The 19,636-nt window shown below is 36.8% G+C and overlaps 1 protein-coding gene across 1 annotated transcript; it reads right to left on the bottom strand.

The window, feature by feature from the left end:
- Window positions 1-4,628: 4,628 nt before the first annotated feature.
- LOC311097825 (ER degradation-enhancing alpha-mannosidase-like protein 3) lies at window positions 4,629-19,524 on the bottom strand. The gene is made up of 20 exons (XM_084137705.1): window positions 18,849-19,524; window positions 16,789-16,834; window positions 16,469-16,569; window positions 15,805-15,844; window positions 15,565-15,677; window positions 15,241-15,394; window positions 14,056-14,190; window positions 13,842-13,947; window positions 13,608-13,705; window positions 13,375-13,500; window positions 11,874-11,957; window positions 11,650-11,733; window positions 11,332-11,456; window positions 11,063-11,228; window positions 9,030-9,181; window positions 8,828-8,948; window positions 7,635-7,811; window positions 7,378-7,543; window positions 7,098-7,289; window positions 4,629-6,376 (listed from the first exon to the last, which is right to left on the bottom strand). Exons 1-20 carry the CDS (start codon window positions 18,992-18,994, stop codon window positions 6,186-6,188), a joined length of 2,523 nt encoding a protein of 840 aa, XP_083993831.1. The 5' UTR covers window positions 18,995-19,524; the 3' UTR covers window positions 4,629-6,185.
- Window positions 19,525-19,636: the final 112 nt, after the last annotated feature.

Below are 19,636 nucleotides of genomic sequence, written 5' to 3'. Positions count from 1 at the left end.
GACGCTGCTCTGACGTCGGTGCTTCTTCTCTCAGGTGAGGGAACACATTCTATTAATAACAAAAGAAAAGAGGTTTTCAGTTTACAATTGTATTCACACGTTAAGTTGACAAAGTGGGAACTTGTTGTTAACAGCCTTATACTCTTTTTTAGTAAAATGCAAACAGTTTTGAAGTAAATTCTGTTTTAAACCCACAAACCACTGCTAGATAAAACAATTTTGTGTTTTTGAGACCTTCAATCTAAAAAGTTACTGCAATATATAACCCTTGTTACAAATGTTTTGACTCAGAGTTAAATTTTCTTGCTGCCATTAAAAATCGTAATAGTTAGATTGATGTGCTCTTGTAGTGTTTAGTAGGCTATTATTACTGTATGTTTCTGGTTTTCAAAAAGAAACAGGCTACAAGTATAAAATGAACAATTCATAAAAATAACATACATTATAATAATTTGCATACAATATTTGTTTGCACGTTTCAAATGTATTAGATTTTTTTCTTTTGCACATAATACACAGTTCATTATTTATGGAAGCCCTGAAATGTAAAAAAAAAAAAAAAAAAAAAAAAAAACACGGTGAAAAAAGGAATACATGTCAACAGATGGGCGAAAAATTGAAATTCAGATGCCATGCTTTTAAAATATGCTGATAGTGGCACCTAGTGGAAAAAAATGCAAATTGTTAGGGAGCAATCAATTTCTTTCTCATGTGTTGCCTATATTAAGCCTATATACACATACAGCGATATATATATATATATATATATATATATATATATATATATATATATATACAGTGAGGAAAATAAGTATTTGAACACCCTGCTATTTTGCAAGTTCTCCCACTTAGAAATCATGGAGGGGTCTGAAATTGTCATCGTAGGTGCATGTCCACTGTGAGAGACATAATCTAAAAAAAAAAAATCCAGAAATCACAATGTATGATTTTTGAACTATTTATTTGTATGATACAGCTGCAAATAAGTATTTGAACACCTGAGAAAATCAATGTTAATATTTGGTACAGTAGCCTTTGTTTGCAATTACAGAGGTCAAACGTTTCCTGTAGTTTTTCACCAGGTTTGCACACACTGCAGGAGGGATTTTGGCCCACTCCTCCACACAGATCTTCTCTAGATCAGTCAGGTTTCTGAGCTGTCGCTGAGAAACACGGAGTTTGAGCTCCCTCCAAAGATTCTCTATTGGGTTTAGGTCTGGAGACTGGCTAGGCCACGCCAGAACCTTGATATGCTTCTTACAGAGCCACTCCTTGGTTATCCTGGCTGTGTGCTTCGGGTCATTGTCATGTTGGAAGACCCAGCCTCGACCCATCTTCAATGCTCTAACTGAGGGAAGGAGGTCATCCTCTCCTTAATACAGTGCAGTCGCCCTGTCCCATGTGCAGAAAAACACCCCCAAAGCATGATGCTACCACCCCCATGCTTCACAGTAGGGATGGTGTTCTTGGGATGGTACTCATCATTCTTCTTCCTCCAAACACGTTTAGTGGAATTATGACCAAAAAGTTCTATTTTGGTCTCATCTGACCACATGACTTTCTCCCATGACTCCTCTGGATCATCCAAATGGTCATTGGCAAACTTAAGACGGGCCTTGACATGTGCTGGTTTAAGCAGGGGAACCTTCCGTGCCATGCATGATTTCAAACCATGACGTCTTAGTGTATTACCAACAGTAACCTTGGAAACGGTGGTCCCAGCTCTTTTCAGGTCATTGACCAGCTCCTCCCGTGTAGTTCTGGGCTGATTTCTCACCTTTCTTAGGATCATTGAGACCCCACGAGGTGAGATCTTGCATGGAGCCCCAGTCCGAGGGAGATTGACAGTCATGTTTAGCTTCTTCCATTTTCTAATGATTGCTCCAACAGTGGACCTTTTTTCACCAAGCTGCTTGGCAATTTCCCCGTAGCCCTTTCCAGCCTTGTGGAGGTGTACAATTTTGTCTCTGGTGTCTTTGGACAGTTCTTTGGTCTTGGCCATGTTAGTAGTTGGATTCTTACTGATTGTATGGGGTGGACAGGTGTCTTTATGCAGCTAACGACCTCAAACAGGTGCATCTAATTTAGGATAATAAATGGAGTGGAGGTGGACATTTTAAAGGCAGACTAACAGGTCTTTGAGGGTCAGAATTCTAGCTGATATACAGGTGTTCAAATACTTATTTGCAGCTGTATCATACAAATAAATAGTTAAAAAATCATACATTGTGATTTCTGGATTTTTTTTTTTGATTATGTCTCTCACAGTGGACATGCACCTACGATGACAATTTCAGACCCCTCCATGATTTCCAAGTGGGAGAACTTGCAAAATAGCAGGGTGTTCAAATACTTATTTTCCTCACTGTATATACAAAATAATTATACACAGTACACACACATATATTATGTAAACACAAACTTTTATTTTGGATGCGATTAATCGCATTTAATCTTTTCACAGCCCTAATATATATATATACCCATTATGCATTTGGCAGACGCTTTTATCCAAAGCAACTTACATTGGATTTCAAGGTACACATTTTACATTCTTATCAGTTCTCAGTTGTTATATATATAAACGTGAATACAAAAGCAATTTTAAAGAGAAAAAAAATACGAAAAAAATAAACATAACATTTTTTACAGGGAAATAGACACAAAGGCACATTTTTATCACAACATAAATCTTGTCATCTGCACATAGTAATGATCAAAATTGAAGGCGGATGCATTCTTTTCTGGCTTCCTTTCTGGGCTATTGCTGACAAATAGCTCAAGGTCCTTGCCTGAGTAACTGACAGAGATAATAAACAAGTATTAATATCATTGCATTGCCTCCTTAGTAATTCATGTCTTGGTTTCTAGTGGCTCTTTCTCTTCTGGATAAATTCCCGCAGACCGTGTACCTTTAACCCAAGCAATCTGAACAGGACCCTCAAAACTGAGGTAGCTTATATACTTCTCAAACCACAAAAAAGTCTCACGATCAGTGTTGCATTTGAGTTCGCCTTTGTCTTGGTTTTGGATCTCTGATTATGATAGTGATTAAAATGTTTACAGTGCAGAGTGAGGATCAAACCGTAGGTTATAGTGCTGAGAGGTTGAGTGGCGCTTACATTTGGGTGAATCCGGTCTTGGGAGAGAAGGCCAGGAAGGGAGCCCAGGGGAGGCCTGAGGCTTTTCTACAGGGCTTCCTCTGGTCTGTTTTGTTAGTGTCGACTGCAAAAGCATGATTCCAGAAACAAAATAAGTAGTGCTGGGAAAAAATTAATCACGATTAATCGCATCCAAAATAAAAGATTGTGTTTGCATAATATATATACTGTGTATAATTATTTTGTATATATAAATACACACATATGCATGTATATATTTAAGATTTGTATTTATTTATAAATTATGTATAAATGTATATACAGTATATACATGCAACTATTTCTTAAATAAATACATGCATATGTGTGTATTTATATATACAAAATAATGATACACAGTACACACACATATATTATGCAAACACAAACTTTTATTTTGGATGCAATTAATCGCGATTAATTTTTTCCCAGCGCTAAAAATAAGTGCTTCAACACTAGGCAAACAGGTATGAACGACTGTAACTCTCACTGATTAACCAGTAAAGGTTTTCGAAAAGTAGATACCTCAATTTTGCTTGAGAAAGATGTTAGCATTCTGGATGGTGGGAATTTGCCCAAAAGAGGAAGAGCCACTGCAAACCAAAGAGATTCAAGACAAAAATGAATTGCTTGATTTGACCAAGAGCAGCTCTAAATTGTAAGGAGGCATACAAATGTACAACTTCCATGAACATGCTATGATATCTAACAGAGTGAGGTTACAATTGAATGTTAAATAAATTCGCTGTTTACAGTGTTGAAATATATCGAAAGAGAAATGTGGATACAGGCTTTTTCTTGAGGCTTTGCCTAAAGGGCGCCCTCTGTTGATAGTTTGTGGTAGTGCCACTGCCAACTGAAAAAGCATATTTCAGTTAACGACGATATACATTTTATCTGCGATTTTAGCAAATTATTTTAGAAGTCCAACTTTTAGCATAACAGCATAAAAACATATTTAAACAATTAATTAGCCCCTGACAGCTTGACCTAGGCTAATGTGAGAGATTTGGAGTCTTATTTCAAATAGGCTACACAGACGTTTTCGTACAATTTCTGTTGTATACTTCTGTTGTACTTTAACTTTGTGAGCTAAATCAATCAATAATACTAATAATAATGATAAAAGTGTAAAAGGTAGCCTATAATTAAAAAAGTAAAAATGCAAAACCATTTTGATAGTTTGTACTGAAGGTGTGTATAGAGATATAGAGGACTATCTGACGTAGGCTACTTTTTAGTAAGACTAATTCCTCGACGTTTGAACGCTAATTCACGCAAAAAGATATAGGAGAATCTTCAGATAAACTGCAACCACTCTCTGCAAATGAGTTCTGAATGATGCCATAGTAGAATGTGCACCTCACTGGAAAAATAAATAAATAAATATATTCGAAAACACTAGGTAAAACCCTGAGGAAAGAATTAATAACAATAGTAATAATAATATTATTAAAAATGACATTACAGAAAACGAGACACACACAGTAGGGTCATAACTTGATTTTAATGGCAAGTGCTAACATTTTATCAGTCAATACAAAACAGCTAATAAAAAGACACTATAAAAATCTCGTTCTGTCACTGCAACAGAATTTATTTATCACTTTGGCCCTCGATAACAAACATCTTAATCTCAAGTATTGTATAGAAAATATCTTCAGAAATAAATATAATCCCATCTGATCTGTATTATGCCCACACAATGAAGTAAATCTGTCATAAGCCCTTTGTGAAATTAAACAAGAGGTACACAGCCAGGTCGACATCCTTTTGAGAACAGCCATCAGCAACATAATACAAGGTGTTCATTGTAATTAAGACTTGAAATGGAACGTTTTTTGGCTGATATAACCGTTCTCCACATGCTATAAAGTGAAAGATTGCACTGAACTCTTAAAGTTTAATACTCTTATTTTAATTGACTATAGAGTCTGAGCTACGTTATGGCTGTGTGAGACAAACTTGCATTGCAATGAATATTCAATGCAAAAGGTATTCTAATCATTATGATACATTACAAAAATTCTAAGACAAAGTGATGTGTAGAAAGCAATTAATCTGGTATAAGCAACACCTCCAATGGGATGGTGAAGCTGCACATGGGACAGTGGGGGTTGTCATATGGGACTAATTGTAATTATCACCCTGTTAAGAGACTATACCCATTTCTCTTCGATCACTATAAAATCGGTCTATGTCTTGGGCCTTTACGACAGATGCGTTACGGCGCATGTATTGCAGTAGAGGAAAGGCCAGCTCTCTCAAAAATCTTCCTTGACCAGTCACTGCATGTAAGCAGGACGAATGTGTCAGCTTCAAATATGCACACACACATACAAACACACAGATTCAGTATTGGCATATGATGAAATGCATACAATCTGTGATGTAATGACAAAGGCACTATACATGCCTTTCACACACACACGCAAACATGTTAAAGTCACTGATTTCCCTGATGTTTCTGTATTGAAACTATGTTATACTGGTTCATTCTCCCTCATATAAACATCTTATATGTTGACTACAACACTGTTTTTTGGGGGGGTTGGTCATAGAAGCCCTGTGTTAAGGATGTCCTGAAGACTTCAAGCCACTTCAATTTTGAGGATGAATAAAAAAAATAAAAAATAATGCACAGGACTGTGAACCTGATCTGCTGTGAAAGAAAAAGACAAAGAAAAACATTCAAATAAGGTCTGATCCACATAAATTTGTGTGAGAGAGAACATCTAGTACACCGCTTTAATTCCAAAACTGATTGCTTTTCAAATGTAGACAATTGAGAAGAATCAATTGCATATACCACCATATCAGAGAGACAGAAGCTTCGCACCATCTCGCTCTGTGCAGATAAATATAGTTCCAACTTCACAAGATAAGACTTCTGATCCCCCCCCGCGAGGAGATCATATGGTACAGTCCAGGCGTAGCAGAAACATTCACCATAGCACAGCCAGCATTTTCTGATCTGAGGTCAGTGAAAGGGAGCAACAGCCCTGCGTTCTGCAAAGGGGACTGTGGTCACGGATGATCCCATTGTCAGGGGCTGTTGTCAGGGTCTTTCTGTGGAAAGGTGCAAGTCTTCTGGTTGTCCCCAGTCAACGACGCAGCATCAGTGTCCGTCTCGCTTTGCTCCAGCACCAGCTGGAAGGTAGTGCTTTCTGTCTCACCCTCAACAAGCTCGCCTTCCTTAGCAAGACGGAACTTAATATTTAACTTATCAGTTTTTTCTACAAGGAAATAAAAAAAACAAAATCAAACAAACTTGAAATTGGAGTCCACATAAACTAATTACAAGAAATATAAAATAAATACTTCATAAATTGTACAAGATATACAAGACAAATACTCATGTCATTTTAGCAAATGGGTTTGTGAATAATGATGGATTAATATAAATGTATAGCTATTTGATATACATTTGATAACACTAAAACTCAAATGTTTGGGGTACTTGCGTTTGTTTTTTGCTTTTTTTACATTTTTCAATTTAAATAATTTAATCATTAATTTACATTTAATCATTTAAATTAATACTTTATTCAGCAAGGATACACTAAATTGAAAAGATTGATGAAATTAAAGACATTTATAAAGTACAAAAGTTATTTATATACTAAGAAACATTATTAATAATTGAGAGGATGAGCACCAAGAATAACTGAGCAGCAAAACAGCATATTAGTATGATTTTTGAAGGATCATGTGACACTGAAGACTGGAGTAATGGCTGTTGAAAATACAGCTTTGCCAAGAATTATATTAAAATAAAAACCAGTTCTTCACATTTAATAATATTTCGCAATATTTCTGTTTTTAAATGCAAATCTAAATGCAAATAAATAAAATCAAACTAGCAAATGTATCACTCAGTTTATTTGCTGTGACAGGGAGTCAACAAAATAAGAGTATGTGTAATCCATATTCAGCAGTTTTAGTCTGATCAAATACCTTTTCCCAGTTGTTTCTCTTTGGGGAGCAGGAGAATGTCCACATTGTGATGTTCTTGCAGAGCAGCAGTGAGTGTAGCTCCCTCTTTGCTGAAGAGGAACACCAGGGGAACTGTGATGTCATCTGTAGATTCTCCATCTCCAACCATCTGGAACAGTGGCGTCTCAGCACTGCTACTACCCTCTCTGTGATCTGAGAGAACATTCAAAACCTAAGAGTCCAGATTCTAAGAAAGAGCAGAGAAATCATGAGCGGCAGGTAATATTACACTAGACCTCACCAATGAAGATGACTCCGACGGCTCCTGCTTCCTGCAGGCGGCGAGCTTTAGCAGCAAACATGCAGTCTCCTCTCAAAGCCAGCGCTATGCGTCCCTGCAGCTCTACTGCATTCTCAATGTTACCACACGCCGTGTAAGGAACACTCTTCACAATACTACCTTTCACCTTTGAGAAAGTCAGAGGAAACAATAATTAAATGTGTTAAATGGATGACGTACCTGCAGTGAAGTCGAGAAATTTCCATACAGTTGCTCACCCCATGCTCTTGTTTGGTAAGATCCATTCCAAACTTTGCAGGACCTGCCGTAAGGACTGTTCGACCCAAAAATGGAGGGGAAATGAGCTGCACAATCAGTGGCACCACTTCCTCATGCTCAGGGGTTTGGCTCACCTCAGCAACCAGCTTGAACTTGAACACACCCTTATGAGAGTCCTATGGAAAAAAGACAGATAAATGAATTCATGAACTGACATACAGAAGTTGGTCCCACACAGTTGGTCCCAGTGTTGTTATTGTTAATCAAATTAACGACTACCTTATTCAATTATTAAAAATCATTTTATTTAATTGAGATAATGCTGAAGTAAAATAAAATATAAATTTGAGATGATATTAGATAAAACTAGCCTGGCAAGCCAGACCTACATCAAGATGTTAGGTCTGGCAACTCGCCACAGACACGGCTCAATCCGAGGGGCGGGATAAACGGATGTCTTTCGAATTCCCTCAGCACGCAACAGGACAGCGCTTCAACCAACCAGAGCGTTTTCCCAACAGCGGGGCTAGTTGATAGATTCAACTTTTGCCATATCTGGCCGGCAAAACTACAAACACATCTTCCTTTTTTAAGAATGACTTAAGTGCCGTTCTTTGCGCTTTTCTCAAAGAAAAACTTAACTCCGAGTCCTCCAGAGTTGCGGCCAAAGCCTATTCGAAAGACGGTTCGCCAGCAGCAGCCATTCTTTGTTTTCAAGTAGCAGGGAACCCGCGCAACTCTGTTGTCATTATGTTAAGCCCGCCCCGCCTACTCTATACACGACGTGATTGGCCTATATACCAATCTATACATTTTGCTGCCGCTAGGGTGCGTCTAGATTTCTAGGCTAAGATAAAACATTAATAAATACTACAATAGTATATTGTGGCAAGCAGGGCAGGGCCGAGAGCCGTGGGAAAGGAGTTCCGGAAGGATAAAAGCAGGAGGTACGACCGTAAAGGACAAGAGAGGACCAGGCCTGGACTTTATGTTGGTGTTTTGTTTTAGTATAAGTGACAGTCGTCCATGAGGGGCTGCCGCTTTACTCTTGTTTTGTTGTTTGATTATTTGGTCATTTAAAGTTACCTTTAATTTTCCTGGTTCCCGCCTCCTTCGCTTAGTATTAATATATACACACACATACTAAAATAACTGGTTGGTCTACTGAAATGAATAATCCTTGCAGATTCACCTGAGATGCTGAGCCTTGGCTTGCGGAGATCAGCTCAGTGAGAGGCGTTAGAGAGATGCCCATGCTTTTCAGAAACTCGACTGGCTCCAGGCCAGTGTCATGAAGAGGCAGTTCAATCCCCCTGTGATGAAGAAAAAGAGAGGAGTTAGGCCCTTTTTCTTGTACATGCTGCTCTACGATCAACCTGTAGCATATGACTCACCTGACAGGTGATGCCTGCTGGGCTCTTCCCACACCAGTGAGGTATTTATAGCTGTCCCTGATAGTTTTGGCGAAGGTGGGGTTGTTAGGGAACAGGGTTTGAGCACTGGGGCAAGAGTATGAAAACAAATCGTCTTCGTGAGCTTGAGGTTCCTGAAAGATACACGATGATGTTGTGACTTTAGCTATGTTACTATCGACATGTTTATATGACTTTTGGGTATCACATAAAAAAAAACACACAAAAATCTTAAAATGTGGAATAAAAAAAGCATTGAGTTACAAACTACGATGGAAACACACTTAGTGAATGTAGCAAATTAGCTCTAAGAAATATTAATAATCAATAACTTGTTATAATTGATTATGAATATTTGGATCAGTTAATAGAATTAACTTAGTGTAGTAAAATTAATATTACAATCAATTAACCTATTTGTGCCGTGAACACTCAGTGTTAATTGTTTATTAATTCTAAGAAATGTACATTTCCAGAGCATGGGAAATGTCTTTCTTACTGTCCAGTACTATTCAGAGCCTGTAGTCAAAATCTATGATTAGGGACTCCAGTATATGAGCTTGAGACACGGACAACTTTACGTGTGACATGAACAAGACTTTATTAACTGGACTAAACATTTAAAGGGTTAGTTCACCCAAAAATTTAAATTCTGTCAGTAATTGCTCACCCTCAGTGAGTTCACGTAGTGTAACAGCGCAGTACTTCTGGGTTGTACGTCAGAACGTAGGCTCACTATTGGCCAGCATCACACACGTGACCAGCGTCGGCCAATAGTGAGTCTACGTTCTGACGTACAACCCAGAGGCGCTGCGCTGTTACACACTCACTCAGAGGCCCATACAGAAGAAAAAGGAATAGTTGAATAAAGTAGTTATTTTTGTTTGTTTTTGCACACAAAAAGTATTCTCGTTGCTTGATAAACTTAAGGTTGAGCCACTGTAGTCACTTGGACTATTTTAAACATTGTCTTTACTAACTTTCTGGGCCGGCAAGTTTCAATAACTTAGAAGCCTATGGAGGAGTGAGACAGCTCTCAGATTTAATCAAAAATATCTTAATTTGTGTTCCAAAGAAGAACGAAAGCCTTACAGGGTTGGAACAACATGAGGTTGAGTAATTATTGACAGAATTGTCATTTTTGTGTGAACTAACTCTTTAAACTACTCTAACATACACATACATACATACATGCAAACAGTTTACCAAGGGAAAGAGAGGTGAAGCAGAATACAGGAAAGCCAGAAGCTATAGCATTGTTTGAAATTCAGCAGATCAACAGCCTTGAGCAAACCCTCAGTTTAGTCTAAATGTGTCCTGTAACAGGACACTGGGTTCAGCCAGTGTGTTAGCTTCATTTGGGATGTTAGTTTAGGGGGAAGTTTCATAGACCTTTGTTGGGAGAGTGAGCTGTATTATTAATTATTATAGTATGCTGGATTATTAATTTAATATAATGAATAAAAATGAGTAAAAATGTATGGTTTCAACAATTGGATGCATTTACAATTGTCCAGTTTTGTTTGGAATGCGTCTCAGACCACCTCCTGAAGTGGTTTGAGCAATCAGATTTAAACCCCTCTTGAAAGAGTTTTCGGAGGGCATTTACACCTGGGGCCAGATTTACTAAACAGGACAAATTAACTCTCCTCCCATAAATTTTGCGTCTGAAAGGGAAACTCCTACAAATGCATTTGCAATAATGTCAGCAGCAAAAATAACTGTGTCCACACCTTTTCAGCGCTAACTTTTCACTGCATGTCTTTAGTAAATCCTGACAGTAGTACTGGCGCAAGCTATTGGTAAATCTGGCCCCTGGCCCATTCACAATTGGATAGCCATTCGATCAGAGAAAACACATTAAGTAACCAGGAGTAAATAGACCCTAAGGGATAAGTCCTTAAGGGATTTTTTGGATCCATAAGAACTCTTGTTCCTATGACTGACCTCCAAATTATGTTCTAGACTGAACATCAATTTGCAGTGAAGTTCGTGAAAAAAAGTTGAGCTCTTACCGTGTTGTTGGTATGGCAGGAGGGCTGGGTCGTTGATAGAGATACTGGAAGCAAATGAGCCTCAGTAGTGAAAATATAGTCATCAATGTCTATAGGCAACTGACTCTTTTCTGAGAAGAGCAGGTAGAGATACTTAAACATCTCAGCCAGGAAGAAGGAATCCATCCTTGAAATAAACAAACAAATAATTTTACTAACACTGTATAAGTATAACTACTAATTTACCCTTTAAAATGAATCCAGATAAAGACGACTAATAGGGCTCCCACCTGTCCTCGTGCGTCCCTGTCCTCACATCCTGTACGGCAGCGAAGCCACAGGGGACCCGAGCGTGAGCATTCAGCTTCTCCACTATAGACTGGCCCACTTTTAAGTAGTACGGATCACCTGTGGCCTAGAAATGAGATGGAAAATGTTATTTAATAACACTGAAGACAGACAAAAAACTAGTTTGACAAGACAGTGCAAGTCAACTGTGACCCTTTAGCTCCGTTCACATTGACAGTGAATACATCTCGTCACTGTTGGTTGCTAGTAAGCATTCTTATTCAACTGCTGTGTTCAACTGTATCAGGTGGCATACTTACTTTGTAAAGGAAATATGTGCTCTCAGCAAACTCCGGTCTCAACGGGTGCTGCCCCCAGTGAACTCTGAACTCAGTGGTAAAGGCCTGTTAGACAACAGATCATTGGTAGGCAAAAACATATGGAGGATTAGTATTAAAATACAATAAATTAGGCTGTGATCTCTGTAGATTGAGGATTTTTCAGGTTTACGTGACTTGTGTAAATGCAGTCGTTCATTAATTACCTCAGGAAGAAAATTGTGCTGTTTAGTCACTTGGTAAAGCATCTCATGTGTCTCTATGGCAGGTTTCAAGTCTCCTCTCAGAACCTGAAAGGTATTTTGGTAAATGTGATAAAAATTGTAATTTTTAAATGTACTATTTGTGCTTTTCCCTTTGAAGTCCACATGACAGATTGTAAGCCAATGGTTTTATACAGAGAACATTTACTGAGCCAAAATATTCATTAACGACAATGAAACCTTATTTCATAAAAATATTTTTACATTTGTGACCCTGGATCAGAAAACCAGTCATAAGTCGCACGGGTATATTTGTGGCAATAGACAACAATACATTGTATGGGTCAAAATTATCGATTTTTCTTTTATGCCAAAAATCATTAGGACATTAAGTAAACATCATGATCCATGAAGATATTTTGTAAATTTCCTACCTTAAGTATATCAAAAATGTATTTTTGTGAGTGGATGCAGCAAAATCACCAACAGAAATAGACAACTTTAAAGGCAATTTTCTCAATGTTTCGATTTTTTTGCACCCTCAGATTCCAGATTTTCAAATAGTTGTATCGCGACCAAATATTGTCGTATCCTAACAAACCATACATCAATGGAAAGCTTGTTTATTCAGCTTTCATGTGATATATATATATAAAAAAAAAAAATTACCCATTAGACTGGTGTTGTGGTCCAGGGTCACATTTGACAATCGTGTCATTTTAAGAATCATTTGCCATTCAATCTCTTGGTAAATGAGAACCTCTCTCTAAAATGTTGTGACCAGTGTTATTTTGGTATTATTTATATTTTAATTAGCTTTTATTTTTAAATTTTAAATATTCATTTAAATTTTGTTTTATGTTTTAGTCATTTTTTTAATGTATTTTTGTCATTTAAATGCTTTTTACATTTTTTCCCGTTTAGCTTTAATTTATTTTTATTTTAGTACTTCTTCTTAAAGGCAACATGTTAATTTTTATTTTATTTCTTAAGTTTTTCCATCTAATATTTAGATGATTTTTTTCAGCTTTATTTCAATTAACTTTTAAATCATATTTTAATAGTTTTAGTTAACAGTAACAACATCGGTTGTGACCTAACATTATTTAGCTTCACATCATCTTGGTGACTTAATTAAAAGAAGGAAAAACAAGTAAGCAAAACAACATTTAGCTTCCTAGCTACACATCTTGTTTTCCACTGAGGAAAAAGTTGTTTAGAGGACATTTGACAACATTTGATCAATGAGTGTTTGTATATTTGATTATGTCACAGAAGAGCCAAAATAGGTGACTGTCATTCTTGCATTAAAATTTCAATTTTGTAATTCCTAAAAAAAACTTAAAGCCAGGAAAGTCAAAGTTTTTACTCTGTAAACATTAATTTTGGTTTTAGTTGGAGGGAGGGTCCAAACTATGAAGTCTATTGGATTGGACCAATCCTGTAATTTCAAAAATCTCTATTTCCTCAGGCAACATGAAATAAAGAGGATGAAAAACTGAACCTGTAGTCCAGGGAAGAAAGCAAGCAAGGAATCCATCCAGCTGCGCACATTTACGGTGGGGTTGTGCATGTGCACATTGAGCAGCAGAGGAGGCTGGCTGATGTACTTCATAATGGCACTGTAGTGCTGTCACAATAGACAAAGACAAAATCACATGTGTAGATAATAGATGTAATAAAACAAGCTCTGTTTGACTAATAGAGGTTTACTTCAGGAGAATAAAGAGCCCTTACTGTGTTGAATCTCTTAAGGTACACCTTGTCCCCGAGAAGAATATAAGCTTTCATCAAGTATTCATAATAAGAGTCGATTCCAGCGCCAACACCGCTATCTGTCATGAGAAGCAGAGAAGGTACAAATGTGAATATCGTCTCTTTAAGAGTCACAGTAGGATAAGATGTGTTAAAGTGTCTGTGTGGGGTGTTTTTATTGTGTAAATGAAGTGACAACAAAAGAAGGGACCTTACCCCTGCGAACCCAGTCTCCATTGTGGATGTTGATCACAGTGCCGACAAGGTCACTTCCTCTTTGCCTCTTTTCCCAGAGGACGTCCATAGCTTTCCTAGCGTGTTCCTTCATAGATGCAGGTTGAACAACTTTTTAGCACACACTTCTCACTATCTGGTCTTGATCGGTTATTGGTAAAAATAAAATATATAAAAATACATGCAGAATGTTTACCTCAAATATTGTGTCCCCGGACAATCGGCTGAGAGCTGCAAACTCCAAAATCATGGTCCCTGCGCACGCAGTGCAAGTGTCCGACTCAGTGCCTGTACGAGAAAGGGGGTTGGCGACTCCATAGCGCAAGTTTACCTAAAGAAGAAAATTTAAATGCAGCAAAAACATTACATTTCAGGTCAGGCTATAAAACAAAATGGAATCATTCTCATGTAGCTTTTGCATATCAATATCAACAAACTGTTTTCAGGAATTTAAAAAGGCAAAGAAGTGAATAGTGTAATTGGATCCGTCACATTTCACCCCAAAATTAAAACAAATATATATATATATATATATATATATTTTTTTTTTTTTGCATAGTGATCAAACATATATTCCCCCAAAATACTTCTGTCTAGATGTAGATTTGTCATTTTAAAAAAGCATAAAAATATTACATTGCTATTAGTTTGTTTATATATTTTGCAATATGCAAGCAATGCATTTGGCCCAAATTAAAGGATAGGTTTTCTAATTTTTAACCAGCTTTGAGCTTTATACTGTTACAATGTCAGTAGTATACGTAAATGAACATGTGACTTTTGACAGCTTCAGGGCTTTGGTTAAAACTACAGATCATACAACTGCATTTTTGCAATGGACAGTTAAATCGACAAAGGGGCGGTGCCAAAATCAAAGGTGCATTATGGGTATTGAAGTTTTTGACAAAAGGGAACGCCACAGCCCTTTTTCTCTAGTCATGTAGCACCGATTTCAAAAATATTTTTGCTTTTCTACAGAATAGACCTTAGTCAGGTTAGACGCCATATTGAATTTAATGCAGATGAAAACAAGGCTGTGAGGGTTAGACACACAGTCTTTACAATGGCATTCACTGTATAAAGGTCCTATATCATGACATTTTCACAAATTTAATAACTGTTTTATGGAGTTAATAATAATATTTTTTTGTCTTTCTGAAAGACTTTTCTTCAGTTGAACAATCGGACTGTGGTTAAACAACAGTGTAATCCATTGAGCACACGGGAACCCTCACAGCTTTGTTTTCATTCCTGTCAAAAATTAAATATGGCACTACCAGGACTAAGGTCGATAGACAGCCAAGTTTTACACCTTTAAGTCACTCTGCTGCCAAAAGAGAGTTTAAATTGTTCAACCATCAGTCAACAGTGGTGGAGTTACCCGAGGATAAGGAAGGCCACTGGTGGTGTTGAAGGCAGGCAGGAGGCGGTAACCCAGTTCTTTGGCCATGTGTAGCAGTTCATCTCTGTACCACTGCATCCTCTCTCCACGCTGCTTTAGAACATCTGCCATCACATGTGCACCCAACAAGCCACTGGAAGAACAGGGAGAGGATGTGTCAATAATTCACTTCAAGATGGGAAGTTTATATGAGAGTATGAGAATCTAGTCTGAAAACATTATATTATGTATACATTTCTGATTAACTTGAAAATATATACAAGATAAACGTATCCAAAGCTAGAGAACCATCATGATCCATACCCCAGCACACGGATATTGGTTTCAAAGACAGAGACAACAATGTCATTGTCCAGTCTGACATCTCTCAATGTCTTCCTCACAGCCTCCTCAAACTCATCCAGTTTGTTTAACAACTGCGCAAAACACACGAAACAACAGTTTAAAAGCAGCCATTAATAAACAGCATTAGTGTTTTTCATTCAATTAATTTTGTTTCATTAATTCATTTAAGTCCATCAAATCAGATAAGATTTAACTCACCACAAGGGTATCTAAACTATCTATTAATGTTAGAGAGAACCTGTAAAGAGAGAAAGAAATGTTGTTATTAAAGTCACCATTAAATCAAAATGGACAACTTTTTGTTGAATATTTCAGTATTTATCATAAATGATTTATCCGTGCACATTAAGGGTTCAACAACTTTTATGTAATTAAAGTCGAGTCGATGTTGACGTCATAAATGAACAGATAAGCCTGAACCTTAAGCTGAAACTCGAACACGGGTTGCCTTGTGCACAGCTATGGCATATGACACAGCGCTGCCCACAAGGCTATTACACCTACATAACAGCTTATTTTATAGAGTTATATTTCTCACAGATTTCTTCTCGTTCTAAATCAGATACAGAAAAAGTAGCACAGTTATATGAATGCATTAATGAGAGAGCGATTGCGTGAGAATTAATTCTACCTGGCAGCGTCTCTCTACTAATAGTGAAGCTGTGGGTTTTTGTTTTTAACAAATTTATGATAGAACTTTTCAGTTTCTAAGCTATTTTATTGATAAATCAAAGAACAGTACTGACAATACACTTACAGCGCTATTAATGTTTGTGTGCACACAATCTGCGATAGTTAAATTTTAGGTCATTTTAATAGGTAAATTTGTCACTTTGACAGAATCATCATGAGCTTGACTCACTTTCCCAGAGAGTCATCAATATCCCCTCGATTGGGTTCCAGCCCTCTTACCCTCCCTCTACAGCTGAGGGGCATCAACTCGTCTGCTGGGTAGGCATAGTCCTGAAAGAGAATAGAAAAAAGAATTATACATTGTCTTAAACAATAACAGATGCATTAATTTTCATAACAAACAAATGGAATAGAGGTATATTACAATTAAGATGGTACAACAATTAATTCTAATGCCATTATTTAGGTACAATAAAAAAAATGTTCAGAAAGAAACTACTTCAGAACTAATTCTGAATTATTGACAGTGGGATCTGGGTATTTACTCACCATGTAACTGTTATAGGCGTGATCAAACATCTCTAGAATTTGGTCCCTAAACAAACAAACAAATTTTTTTTTGAGTAAGCAGCAGGTCCTCTTTCATATCACACTGAAACAAAAAATATAGAACCTCAGTTCAACTGTTATGTTAACAGTTGCAGAAGTCACCAAAATTCACCTTTTCAGGTAGGCTATGCCTTCCATATCCACATTAAATATACATATATACATATATATATATATTAAATATATCTCACTCCTTTATGTGATGTGTGTGTATTGATGTATGTGCATATAGCTTAATAGTTTGGGGTCAGTAATTTACTTTACTCAGAAAGATTGCATTAAACTGATCAAAAGTGACAGAAAATACATTTATAACATTACAAAAGATCTCTATTACAAATGTGCTGTTCATTTCAACCTTCTATTCAAAGAATTCTGAAAAAAAGTATCCACAAAAATATTAAGCAGCCACTGTTTTCAACATTAATAATAAGAATAATAAGAATAAATATTCTCAAGCAGCAAATCAACATATTAGAATGATTTCTGAAGGATCATTTGACACTGAAGACTGGAGTAATGCTGAAAATTCAGCTTTGCATCACAGGAATAAATTACATTTTAAAACATTTTCAACTTGAAAACAGTTTTTGTAAATTGTAATAATATTTTACAATATTGCTGTTTTTACTCTATTTTTAACAAAAAATTGCAGCCTTGGAGAGCAAGAGACAAAATCCTATAGACCCAAAACTATATCAAATATACAAGTATATGGTGGGCCCAAAGATCTAATGTCATAATAAACACATCAAATGTCCTCTACTGACTGTCCACACCCTATCTCTGGGAAAAGGTATGACATCTTGGTTAGAGACAGTCCACACTTCAGTGGTTGAAAACAAGAATTTGCATGACAACTGCAACCAGACATCACCGATAGGGTAAAAATGTGAACAGTCATTGTTTATGAATGTTTATGAATTTTTCTAATAAATACAATTAGCATATTTTTCAGAGATATCAAAGTTGCTTTGGGGGGTCAATTTGACCCCAGACATTACAGGAGGTTAAAGGGATAGTTCACCCAATTTTTTTTTAAATTACCCTCAAGTTGTTTCAACCTATATGAATTTATTTCTTCTGTTGTACACAAAAGAATGAAGAATGTGGATAACAGTACGGGCCCCATTAACTTCCATAGTATTTTATTTTCCCATACTATGGAAGTCATAACTGGTTAAGGTCCTCAACTGAAGATGAGTAAACGATGACAGAATTTTCATTTTTAGGTGAACAATCCCTTAAAGGAGAAGTTCACTTTTAAAATGAAAATTCTGTCATCATATAATCACCCTCATGTTGTTTCAAACCTGTATGAATTTCTTTCTTCTGCTGAACAGAAAGGAAGATATTTAGAAGAATGTCAGTAACCAGACAGTTTTTGGGTCCCATTGACTTCCATAGTATATTTTTTTTCCTACTATGGAAGTCAGTGGGACCCAAAAACTGTCTGGTTACTGATATTCTTCTAAATATCTTCCTTTCTGTTCAGCAGAAGAAAGAAATTCATACAGGTTTGAAACAACATGAGGGTGATTATATGATGACAGAATTTTCATTTTAAAAGTGAACTTCTCCTTTAAGTGTAATCGTTTTTGTCAACCTCTTTGTGGCAATCCTCTCCAGTTCAGACAGAGCACAACACAACCACTAAAACAATGAGGTCATATTTTACAAGAGCAAGAACAAGTAATTGGTGTACTAACATTATTAGTGTCAGACAAAACCAAAATGACATGGAATTTAAGTATACAGCAGGTAATGTTTACCATTACATACCGCATTACAGCATGTAATCAATCACCCTTAGGCATTCACAATGAGTATACAGCAATAACAATATTTGCCTAATGGGTTGGAATCAGTTAAATATTAAATATACAATCTTAAATGTACACATACCCAATAGTACACACAACATACCAATTAACATCATTATCATATGACCTCCCATCAATCATCAAAATAACCATGTTTAAACATGCAGTTAAACTCACCTGATTTTAGACTTTTCCTCTGCTGTCATGGCCTGTCCATCTTGACCAGTGACTCCAATCACAAGGCAGGAGAAGATCACAGCTAACAGAGTAATAACAAACCCACCACAATTGTGTGTTTCTCTTCTGGTCCAGTTTACCCCCATTTTAAGAGGTATTTTCTTGACGATATGCTTTTTAAGCAGCTTTGAAATGTATCTAACCCTTCAAGTACAGTAACAACTGCCTGACTCTAGAGGCCTGTCAATCTTTAATCACTTTTTATCTTGTCCTATGCAGTTCGTTGACATTAATTGATTTAACATACCTGCCTTGTTGACCGAATTTAATACTCGACAGAAAATGTTGAATTAAGTTAATAAGTACTTTGGATAAAAGCGTCTGACAATCTATTTGATTATAACACTGACTTAAAACAGATTGTCTAACGTTACCTGTCGAGCTAACGACGGCTAACTAGCAAACTTCCCCACAAATGTATTCCCCAGCACTACTTTTGATCTCTTTCGTCCCTCTTGATATTTCTGGACATATATCCTGTCGAATTGACTGCGTCCAACTCCTAATAATCTCCATCCCATCTAGATTTAGCCCCTCATTTCGCTGAGTTTGAATTAGCCGACTGATGACAAGCCTCGGGGCGCGAGCTGATGATTTCATCACCAAGAGCCGACGGACACAGTAAAAGCGGATATTTATTCTTTCCACAATTGTCTTTAAAAACACAATCGTTGTATTTGAAAACCCCGTGTTTTATGTGGCCTCGCACATGTTAAAGTGCATTTTAA

This window comes from Abramis brama, assembly GCF_963993115.1.
Source record: "Abramis brama genome assembly, chromosome: 15".
NCBI lineage: Eukaryota > Metazoa > Chordata > Actinopteri > Cypriniformes > Leuciscidae > Abramis > Abramis brama.
The sequence above is the reverse complement of the archived record's forward strand: the minus strand, read 5'-3'. Positions and strand labels throughout refer to the sequence as shown.